Source organism: Gopherus flavomarginatus, chromosome 3, assembly GCF_025201925.1.
Source record: "Gopherus flavomarginatus isolate rGopFla2 chromosome 3, rGopFla2.mat.asm, whole genome shotgun sequence".
NCBI lineage: Eukaryota > Metazoa > Chordata > Testudines > Testudinidae > Gopherus > Gopherus flavomarginatus.
The window spans coordinates 112427786-112439879 of record NC_066619.1 but is presented as its reverse complement, the minus strand read 5'-3'; the positions used below and the strand labels follow the sequence as shown (position 1 = coordinate 112439879).

Here is a 12094-nt window from a genome sequence, read left to right as displayed (position 1 = left end):
CAATTTAAAAAAAGCTAGCAGAACATTGTGAATTTAAGGGGATGTTAAATGATGCCCTGCGTGACAGGTTAGTGTGTGGCCTCTACAGTGAAGCTATACGGAAGCACCTACTGACAGAGGCTCAGCTTACTTTACAGAAGGCTGTTGATATTGCTGTCTCCATGGAACTGGCTACAAGGGATGTGCAATACATCGGTGCATCCCCTAGGATGCAAAAAGTTTCACAAGAACCTACCCACAAAACTGTGCAGCGTCAGGAATGTTACCGCTGTGGTAAGCCGGGTCACCAGGCATCAGAATGCTGGTGTAAGGACCTGGTGTGTCGACACTGTGGCAAAAAGGGACACATTGAGTGTGCCTGTAAACAAAAGAAAAAGAGGCCTGTGGTCTGGCCGACAAAAAAGAGGAACCCTGCATACCCTAGAGCAGACCCAGGATGATCAAGGTGACACTTCATCACAAGAGGAATTGCCACTGCATGTTTTGTCTTTGGCGGTGGGCTCACATGAATACTGGGTAACCCTGTTGTTGGATGGCAAACCTATACGCATGGAACTGGACACCGGTGCAGCCATTTTGCTGGTCTCCGAGACTGTGTATAAAGAAAAGCTAGAGCATCTTCCGCTTAAGGTAACAAAAACTGTTCTGAAGACATATACGGGAGAAGCTGTGCCCATATTGGGCACTATTGATGTTAAGGTGGGGCTCAATGGACAGGCTGCTAAATTGCCACTGTTTGTGGTGAGAGGTAACTACCCAGCCTTAATGGGTAGGTCTTGGCTTGGGAAGATTCAGCTGAACTGGGCAGAAGTGCACCGGATGTCTAAAGAAGAAACCAGTCTCACCCCTATACTAAGGAAACATGCTGCTGTTTTTGGAGATGATTTGGGAAGTATGAAGGGAATCACTGTGACATTGAACATTAAATCTGACAGTCCACCAAAGTATCTGAAAGCCCGAACTGTGCCATATGCCATCAGGCCAAAAGTTGAAGCAGACCTGGAGTGCCTGGTCACCAATGGAGTCCTAATACCAATTACCCATAGCTCATGGGCCACTCCTATCGTTCCAATAGTGAAGAAAGATGGCTTTCTCCGGATTTGCAGTAATTTTAAAGTCATTGTCAACCGAGTGTTGTGTGCAGAGCAATACTTGCTTCCCCGCATCGATGACCTCTTTGCAGGCCTGGCTGGGGGACAAAAGTTCAGTAAGATTGATCTGAGTCAAGCATATTTACAGATGCACGTCGATGAAAAGTCCCAAGAGCTGTTGACTATTGTGACTCATAAGGGGCTTTATCGATACTGTCGCCTACCCTTCGGAATATCGTCTGCTCCCGCCCTGTTCCAGAGGGCTATGGACCAGATCTTGTGTGGCTTGTAAGGAGTTCAGTGCTATCTGGATGATATCCTGGTCACTGGAAGGAATGAAGAGGATCGCTTAAAGAATTTAGAGGCTACCCTACAAAGACTGGAAGAGTATGGCCTACGAGTTCACAAAGACAAGTGTGAATTCTTCAAGCCCTCTGTTGAATATTTGGGACACATCATTGATTCTGCAGGTCTTCATAAGGCCCCTGCAAAAGTTAAAGCTATTGTGGAGGCTCCCCTACCTCGAAAGGTAAGCCAGCTGCCCTCTTTTCTAGGACTACTGAACTATAATGGAAAGTTCATCTCACAGTTAGCCACACTGCTGAAACCACTTCATGAGCTCCTGGGGCAGAACAAGGCCTGGAAGTGGACTGAAGCCTGTGATTATTGCATTTAACAAAGCTAAGGATGCATTGCTAAATTCTGAAGTTCTAATGCACTTTGATCCATCCTTACCCCTACAATTGACCTGCGATGCCTCCCCTTATGGAGTGGGAGCAGTCGTGTCACACATTATGTCTTTGGGAGAAGAGAGACCTATTGCTTTTGCTTCACGCACTCTAAGCAATGCAGAAACTAACTACGCCCAAATCGAACGTGAGGCATTAGGAATTGTTTTTGGAATTCAGAAGTTTCATTAGTACCTGTTTGGGCGAAAATTTACTCTTCTCACAGACCATCGACCTCTGATTTCAATTTTTGGACCCTACACAGGCATTCCCCCATTAGCTGCCAGTCGTATGCAACGCTGGGCATTGTTACTTTCAGCACACACATATGAAATCAAATATCGGAAATCCACTCTGCACGGCAATGCAGATGGCCTCTCAAGGTTGCCTTTGCTGGTCAAACATCAAGATAGTGCCCGAAAGGAAATCTTCTACTTTGAACAGGTGGAGAATACACCCATCACTGCTACTCAGATAAGGAAGGTAACTCGCGTTGACCCCGTATTGTCCCAAGTGATGGACCTGGTGATGCATGGAAAATCTCGACAAACCTCTCCGGTCTCATCCGACCTTGTTACCTACATGTCCAGGAGGACGGAGTTATCGGTCCAATCTGGTTGTTTGTTGTGGGGGAGACGTATCATTATTGCACCACCATTGAAATCACAGATGTTAGAACAGCTACATTCCAGTCACTGTGGAATAGTGCGCATGAAGGAAATTGCACGATGCTATTTTTGGTGGCCTGGATTGGACAGTGCTATTAAAGAGAAGGCAAAAGCTTGTATGTCATGTCAGGGTGTGAGGAACGCACCCAAGTGGGCACCCCTACACCCATGGGACTGGCCTGAAAACCCGTGGCAACGTATTCACAATGACTTCACTGGCCCCCTTGAACGAAGCGTGTTCTTGGTGGCAGTAGATGCCCATTCTAAATAGCCAGAAGTCTCTATAATGCAGTCCACTACTGCAGAGAGTACTATCCAAAAACTATGGGGACTTTTTAGTCGTTTTGGTCTGCCAGAACAACTTGTGAGCGACAACGGACCGCAGTTCATCTCTCAGGAGTTTCAAAATTTTATGAAGGCAAATGGGATACACCACATCACATCAGCACCATATCATCCATCCACCAACGGATTAGCTGAAAGATTTGTGCAGACAATGAAACACGCTTTGAAATCAGCAAGGGGACAACACTCCATTCAAAAGCATCTGGATACCTTCTTACTTTCCTACAGAAACACACCTCATGCTACGACCCAGGCATCCCCAGCCTTTCTAATGATGGGATGACAGCTGTGCACTTGCTTTGATCTGCTGAAACCTTCTGAACCTCAACAAATTATGCAACATCAGCAGCAATATCAAGTCATCAGACAGGCACCCAGAGCAACAGACCAAACCTTTACCCCGGGACAGCCAGTTTTGGCTTGGAATTATACTTCCAGAGCTAAATGGGTCCCTGCCACGATCATCACTCAAACAGGAACTGTTTCCTACACAGTCCGGACTGCAAAGAATCTTACCTGGCGGCGACATGTAGATCAGCTGTTGCCAGGTCATGCCAGTCCTCAGGACACATCTGCAGTTGAGTGGTCTGACTTCACCTCTTCCGGTGAGACACTGAATCATGAATCACCTGTTCTTAACTGTTCTCCTCCATTACTGCCGGCGGCTGAGATACCCCTTTGCCTAGCACGAGCTGATACCACCTCCTCACCTGTTTGTGCTGCGGACCCTGAGCCCATGGTACTTTCGGGTGCAACAACACTAGAAGTTCACCGTAATCCACCTAGAGACAGAAGGCCTCCTCACCGGCTGGATCTTTAGCTAGGGCGAATCCACGGTTATGGGGCAAAATAATCCCCAGGGTTTAGCCGGGAATGGAGGCAGTCTACCCTACTTCTCTAGTCTAGTGTGTGTTTTATTTAGGGGGTGTTCTTATCGGGGGGGAGAATATGTTGTGTATTTGGTTGTCATGGTTTTTGTTCCTATGGCAACTGAGTTAGATTATTAGGGGATAGCCCAGCCAGCTTCGGCCGGTTAGACGAGCTCTGTGTCTGTAAATAAATGGTAGTTTTGTTAGCTGTCTGGCCTCAAGCGATTTCTTCCTAAACTGGCTGCCCCCAAGGATATAACAGGAATGACACACTTTCATTTAGAAATGTCACATCTAAAAATATCAAAACATTTTCACACTTTTTATTTTGTGAAAAATTTTGCAGTTAAAAATATCAGCCAACTCTACTCTCAAATTACATATAACATAACACCACTGAAGATCAGTAAGGCACCTTGGCACAGATCTCCTGTATATTGATAAAGGAAAGGCTGTTCCAGAGTGGGTCCCTGTTAGGTTGTATAGGCAAAAACATCTCATTTATCTGCAGACTTCCCATACCTGTGAAATTCTGAGGGACCCATATTTAACTGAATGAACTGAGACCATTTTTGACTGTGAAGCATTGTAAATTATTGATTAAAACCACAATTAAAACAGCAGTCTTTTTAAATATGTCCCAACTTAAAACTGTTTGTTTAAAATAAATATTTCACTACTGATGGGTTTCAAGTTTTTTTGCCTGTAGGTGACAGTAGGTAGTGAGTGTTCTGCCACCAGCTCATTTCTGTTTAAAATATATCTGTGATGGGAAAGGATGGGACATGTGAAAAAACAAAATAAAATTAAGGGGAAATAGAGAGAGAGAGAGAGAGAGAGAGTGTGTGTGTGTGTGAACGAGAGAGAGAGGCAGAGGCACATACAAGTAGAAGACAAGGAAAAAATGCTAGCAGCGACCCAAGTTTAAGGTTGCTCATATAAGAGAGCTTCGCAAATAATCATGAACATTTTTTTAACATGGACAATCTTACTCAGATCACAAGACGTACAAAGCACATATGTGCTGTATAGTACAAGCACTATAGCCTGTATTTTATACAGTTTACATTCTGTCAAATATCAGAGGGGTAGCCGTGTTAGTCTGGATCTGTAAACGCAGCAAAGAATCCTGTGGCACCTCATAGACTAACAGACGTTTTGGAGCATGAGCTTTCGTGGGTGAATACCCACTTCCTCGGATGCATGTGACATTGACGTCACTGATATGCATTTGACGAAGTGGGTATTCACCCATGAAAGCTCATGCTCCAATACGTCTGTTAGTCTATAAGGTGCCACAGGATTCTTTGCTAAGTTTACATTCTGTTCCTTAGTAAATATACAGGAAAATTAGACTTAATGGGATTTAGGCACCAATAGATAGGATGGCTCAATTCAAATCAATGAAAAACAAATCTATTCACATGCACAAGAGGTGGAGTTTTTTTCATTGCTAGTTTTGTTTAAGATATATAAAGTTACCCCAAACTTTCCTGTACTTATAGGGAATATTTAAGCTACTGAAAGTACTGAGGTAAAGTTATACTAGGGCTTTTTGCACATGAAAATTAATCCAGAGTAAAATAGGATGTTAATTTAAAACAGATTAACTATTCCTGATAAACTCCACATGTGGCTGCTCTTATTTTGGATTACGAGTGCCTTGTTCCCAATTTAGTTTAATGGCTAATTTGGAATAAAGCACTCTTATGCTGGAATAAGAGCATCCACACATGGAGTTAATCCAGAACAGCACTTCTGGAATAATTCCCTATGTAGACACACCCTTATTTATTGAAGAAAACTGGTAGCTTTTGAAGGGAGCCCATCTTTGGTGAGTCTGAGTAAATGGGTCAAGGGTCCATTCATTTTCAAGGTAAGTACCAATACAAACTTATTGTGCATTGTTTTTTTGTCTCATACTGGGAAATGTCTGCCTTCCATTTTGTGACAGTTTTATATGACCCTGAAAAAGTATACAAAATGTTATGACAATTTGAACCACAGTAGTTTGCCCAATATCATCCAGATTCAAAGCATTTTAAAAATCTTCCCATATTTTGAGATTTTTTGAAAATATTCTTCTTTTTCCTCAACAGAAGTCCCCTTGTACATTTGCTAAGATTTAGTTGGGATTGGCCCTGCTCTGAGCAGTGGCTTGGACTAGATGACTTAGGGTCTCTTCCAACACTAATCTTCTATGATTCTAAGTGCAATGTTAAAGCTTCTTAACGCAAGACAGGATATGTTTTTTTGACTTTTTGAAAATGTCTGCAAACTGTACCAGTTTCATTTTTGCTGTGAAACGTTTCATACAGCTCTCTTGATTGTGTCAACATAAGACTATAAATGTAAATATTATTGTTTATTAGTAATAAATGCTAGTGTTGGCCAGACACATGATTTTGTGTGGAAATCTAAACCCATGCAAACTATCCATGTGGGTTTGGTGAAGCTATGCCTGCCAAATATGACAGGTGTGGTTCTAAAGGTATACCTGTGTTACCAATACTGTTACTACCTTTTAGTTATTGTCCTCCAAGATAAAAAGTTTGCACCAGCATGGGATAACATTTCCACAGTGCTTTTGCACTGAGGCACAAACATCGTCCTACAATGCCACCATGTGAAACGGGAGGGCAAAGAGAACCCTTCATTCATACAAAGATGCATGTTTGCATGTGCCGTATTTGTTTACATGCACCAGAATCTGCACGTTAGTGCTGGGCACAGCCACAAGTACATGCACATATTTGTTCAATCCTAAAAGCAGAGTCCCTGCTAATACATATTCATGGCTGAAAGCTATGATGCAAATTAGCAAATATTAGACCAAATCCCCAAAGGGGGTTTTGCCCGAGTAAAAGAACTTGTAAAAAGATTTCTGCATGTGGCCTTGTGAATAAGCAAATATGAAAACACAAAACAATATATATATATATTTAAATAATGAATAAGTATTCACAGAATATCCTTTTTTTTCATCTATTTGATAAAATATTTATGATACTTCATAGAATTCCATATAAATTAAACATAAATGTCTGGCAATGTGTGCTGTAAAAATAAGGGAGACTTAGTCATGTGAAAGTTCACTACAAAATAGTTCCATTAATTTTGCTAAGAAGTAATAAAACCACTATTTTATTTATTATTTAGAACTACCATGTTCCCAAATGTGAATCTGTGGTGGGCTATTAAATACACTCAATGCTGTGCTTTATACCAGCTTTGCAACTTTATCCTCAAGTTAAGATGTGACCATTCCATTTCCAGAGGCAACTACTTTTTCAAACACATAGTGATTCAGTCAACATTTTCTGCTTTAATAACACTCACACAGAACCATTCAGGGTACTGACACTGAAGAAGAAGACCTTGAAAAATGTTTGGTGTATTGTTTCAGATGTGTAGTGAGCAACCATTGCTGTAGTTGCTAAACATTTAGAGTTGGTCAAAAGCAGAAATTTTGAACTGCTAGGTACTGGCAAGCACAGGAATGTTTGCAGGCCCACAAATAGGTCAGACATTTTGACTAGTCAGCTGACAGTACCGCAGTATGGTTGCCTGCCACCATCTAGAAAGATTGCACAGCAGAATGAGAGATACATAAATCTGTGTGACTACATCTTTAGCAGCACCAGTACAAAACCCCTCACCAGCATCCTGCCCCTAACAGGGAATCTGGCTGTAACCAGCTGTGGCTGAGATCACAAACAATTTCTTAGATAAGAAAAAAATTAGCATCACACTCATGACATTATAATAACCGATTTTTTCCAGGATGTATCAGATGCATGCAGTAATGCATCAGAAAAGGCCTGACTCAAATAGCTAAGAACAGAAGGTTTATAATGGCTTAAATAGTCTAACTCTGCGTAGCTTCACAAATGGCTTCCATCTTCTCCCTGAAAGAATCAAAGGCCTAGGACTTGATATGTTTTTTTTTACAATATTTCCCCACTCAGGGAACAGCTAGAAGACCATCTGACTAAAGTGTAAATAATGAATACCTAATACTGAGAGCAAGTATGGGTCACAAACAAGTCATAAGCTGAAATTTGACAGCATGGAGTATTTTGATTAACTACGAATAGGAAACAAATTCATAACAATTAAACGTTGATAGAAAATTATTTAATGGGGAAAGGAGGCTGAAATTTGTGGTATAAATTGTTTGCTATGAATGATCTGACCATCTCTAGATGCAAGCAGTGGCATTCGAACAACTTATATAGTGGGGGTGCTGAAAGCCATTGACCCAAACTCTAAACCCTGCATATGCTGGAAACCACTTCAAGCCGGGGCATGCTGCCAAGCACCTCTAGTTCCAGCACCCCTGGATGCAAGGGCTGTTTTCAATAATGGGTGTCATGTGCTAGGTCCCTAATACCATAGTTTAGCACCTGAATAAATGATCTGATTTTTAATAGTGCTAAGCACACAGGAGCTTTCTCTGGCTACCAATAGCCAAAACACAGATTTTGTTTAAGAGACTGTAACACCACCAACTTTAATGGAGTTACAGCGCTCATACTAGAGCAAAATGTGGCCTTAGATTTATGTGGAACAGACGACAATTTGGTGACAGTTTAGCGAGAGACTAGGTGTGCTAATGTTTATTGAAAGAAATACTTCTAGCCACAACATCAGAAGGAGAGAGCAATGCTTCATTGCCCACATGTATTTTTTCAACAGGGTATTTTAGATCATTAACGTTTCTTTAAAGAAATATTTCACTGAGTTATAGTACATGGCATAATACAGATGGAACATTGATCTTCCACAGTTTGATCAATGATCATGTATTAATAAAAGCAGGACATACGGCGATTGTCCAATTTGCAATGCACAGAGGGGCATTGATATTTTATAACTTGAACTACATCGGTAAAAGAATTAGCTGATATATCAGCATTCTTTCTGCAGAAATAGCAGACTCAGTGGGTAAAGTTACTCATGGCTGGTCTGTCTAAAGGTTAATGTGAGAAGAACAACACTGAAGTAAATAGGCGTTTCAGGTATTCTACACCTCTCTGGACCATGTCCAGGCCAGTATATACTAGTTGTAATTATCATAGTTACCAAAGAGGGGTGCATATTCTTTTTTGTGGAAGCATAATTTTCTCTCCTGCACTGCATAGTAGGTTCTCTCTTCTATCACCTTCCAGCAGGCAGGCATGTGTGTGTGTTTGTGTGTGTGTGTGTGCGCAGGTGCATTGTGGGGATAGGGATTGCATAATAGAGGGCAGGGTGGGAAGCTCATCTATTCACTTTCTTGTCAGCCATGTAACAGTTTGTGGTTGTCAGGTGACAGCTTGAGCTTTGCCCAGGCAAAGCTATTTGTGGCTCCACTTCCACGTGAACGAAAAACATGCTAGCGACCAAGTCACAAGTAGTGTATCAATAAAGCTAGTCTCTCGACCCCCTCCTCAGAGTATGTGTGTGAAGTAAAGGCCTTTCATGTGCTTTACAATAAAGGCAGGATGCTGCTATGGTCACCTTATATGGGCATAGTATGTATCCCACCTTCATATCTTTAGGCAAAACACTAGGCTACTAAAGAAGAGAGACACAGAGATACCTTGATCTGAGCATGCGTCTGCTCTTGGATACATGAGTGTAAGTTATACTAGTGACCAGCGTAATGCCCAAAAAAGCAGGCTGAATATCAAGAAAAAATTGTAAGTCTGTATTTGATTGACATTGCCTGTATTTGTGGAATAATGTATTCATGAAATAGACTCTGAATAGTTTTTTTAAGACTTAGAACTCGATGGAATAAATTGGATAAAAAGGGAAAATTTGCTAAATGTATTTGGTGGTTATTGTTGGACCATCTCTATTAACTACAATGCTTATATTTAGAGTAGTGCCCTGTTTGCTTTTTCTGTCTCCTGCTTCTTTTAGGGCTCTTCGTTATCTTAATTTTTATTTGGCTCCAGTTTGTAAAATGACACTGAGGGCAGAGCTCAGTAGAACATAGGATTTGCCGCATTAGATCAGTGTCCTGCCTCTGGCAATAGCCAATACCTGATGTTTCAGAGGAAGGCCAAAAAATCCACATAAGTCAGTTGTGAAGCGCTCAACATGCGGGAGACAATGGATACTTCCCTGGCCCCAGCAGGCATCTGCCCTAAAACCAAAGAGCTGATTACAATAGCTTACTTGATTATAATTCTACAAATATCACACCATTGCTTGCGCCCTAAAGAAAACCCCAAACCTTTGCTGTCATGTAGCTGAGTGGGAATATATGTAGCTCAGATTTCATCCTACCCTAGGACCTGACTCAGACTTTGTGCAAAATAGGTTTCTTTCTTCTAGCACAGGAAATGTGTTTTCCCTTGTTATTGAGGAGGAACGGATTTCCATGGGTGCACCAACATATGATGGTATCAGATGATGATGTGGCCTCAGTCCAGGTGAGACAGAGTCCTGGAACAAACATTCATTCCTAAATGCTTTCAGCTACATCTTTCTTAACATAACTGGGGAGTGACATCTAGCTGTTGTATCAGGAAACTGAATGAGAACTTCTGGGGTCTATTTCCTGCTTTGCTGATGACTCACTCTGTGACCTTGAGCATGTTCCTTAAACTTTTTGATTCAATTTCCCCTCCTGCCCTCAGAAAGTTGTTGTGGGGCTTAATTGATTAATGTCTGAAAAGTGCTTTGGAGTTTCTTGAATGCAAAGCATATGGCAACCTTTGTTTTATTTCTGCATATTTTATGCTGGAGTCTGCTGCAGTGACATTCCACTGTGTGGCCCAATCACCTGGCGCTGGAAGCCAAGCAAATCTGGAAATTCTTTTTTCTAATGGGTACATTGCTTATATCACAGATAATGACTTCTGTGGCTTAGCTGGAAGAAATTAAGCAGGCAATAAAAATGCCAAACTAATGAATTTAGAAATAATCACTCATAATTTAGCATTCAACATCTCAGAGGGTTATTTCATTTGGTAGGGTTAGGTCATTACAAAGAACGTTCGCCTTCTTGCATTTGAAGCTATATAAAAAGGGACTGTAGTTTATGGCTGCTATCTACTTGATGAGATAATAAAATTTCACAGCGCAACAGACACTGGGTTGGGGGGGGATATTTAAGGGAAGGCTGAATTTCCCTTGAACTTGGGTATCTGTGTTATAAATAGGCATGAATCTATTTCTGTTTTTATAGCTTACTTTATGTGCCTATATGTATTTTATACATAATTAATGTGGACAATCTTGTGGAAGATGCAGTTAATTGATTTTTAAACGTCAATTCACATACACCATGTGTAACCCACAATCAGGGAAACGGGTGAAATCTCTTATCTTTTCACAATCAGATGTCACCTATGCTTTCTGTCTTCATATTCCTCTCTTCCACAAGTCTCTCATTTATTAAATCTGCAAATTAACTGAATCCCAGTGAAAAAGCCTTTGTTTTTGTAGTAAGATAAGATTTATTAAAAAATATAGCTGCCAACAAACAACCCCTCCTCCTCATTATTCCCTACCTAATTTCTATTATGCACATGTTGTGGGTCTCTTTCAGCAGTCACATGTTTTAAATATTGCAGGCTAATAGAGCAAAACAAACCCTGCTAGCCCAGCAGGGAGCATGCTTTTCAGCTAATACTTTATTGCGAATGTCACTCAGGTGCTTCCATTAATGCATAACTGCCAAGTGCACTGTTTCTGTCAATATTACACAGACTCTGAAACTGGTATAGATTATTGGGCTCTTTTTATTTTAAATTATTTGTGGTTATGTTTCTTTTAATTTTTTGTTACTTTACAGTGAATGTACATATGTGAAATTAATTGGTTTTTCAGTGCTGAAAAATGACTTCATATTTATTCTTCAGCCGGTGCCCACATAAGCTGTTCTCAGCCATTCCCTCTCCTATGACCCCATGTTAGAATCTCTTCAGCAACTCTGAGAATTGCAGCGAATGACTCCTTTCTTTATAGAAGAGTCCAATAGAATAAAAGAATCAAAATGCGGTAGGGTTTTAGCACTGTATAGGAGGCTGTAGAAATAATTTTTAAAATCTCTTTAATAGAGAATGATCCTTTCTATAGGTTTTTTTGAACCATCCTATAGAATAGCAATACAGGGATACAATTCTCTATTAAATGCTAAAGAATGATTTAATAAAAATACAAACTATGGAAAAGATACTATTAAATCCTATAGCTTTAGTCCATAAAGCTTTTTTGTTTGGCTCATGGGCCCTCTAAAATAGTCATTAATTATCTCAGAAAGGATTTTGGTTTTGCTTGAGACTAAGCCTTTGCCTTTCCAGCACAATCAAACCCAAGGCTCCATCTGCATGAGGAAAATGACTCTGTGGTTGATAGGGAGTTAAACACATGTTCTGCATCAGGTGCTAAAAAAA

The 12094-nt window shown here is 40.8% G+C and overlaps 1 protein-coding gene across 1 annotated transcript; it reads left to right on the top strand.

Annotated features, from left to right (window-relative positions):
• Nucleotides 1–2392: 2392 nt before the first annotated feature.
• On the top strand, nucleotides 2393–11575 carry LOC127047330 (uncharacterized protein K02A2.6-like; the record flags this gene model as incomplete). The annotated part of the gene is given in 2 exon segments (XM_050945452.1): nucleotides 2393–3081; nucleotides 11494–11575. Coding segments are annotated over 2 exon segments (771 nt in total), but the record flags the coding sequence as incomplete, so codon positions are not given.
• Nucleotides 11576–12094: the final 519 nt, after the last annotated feature.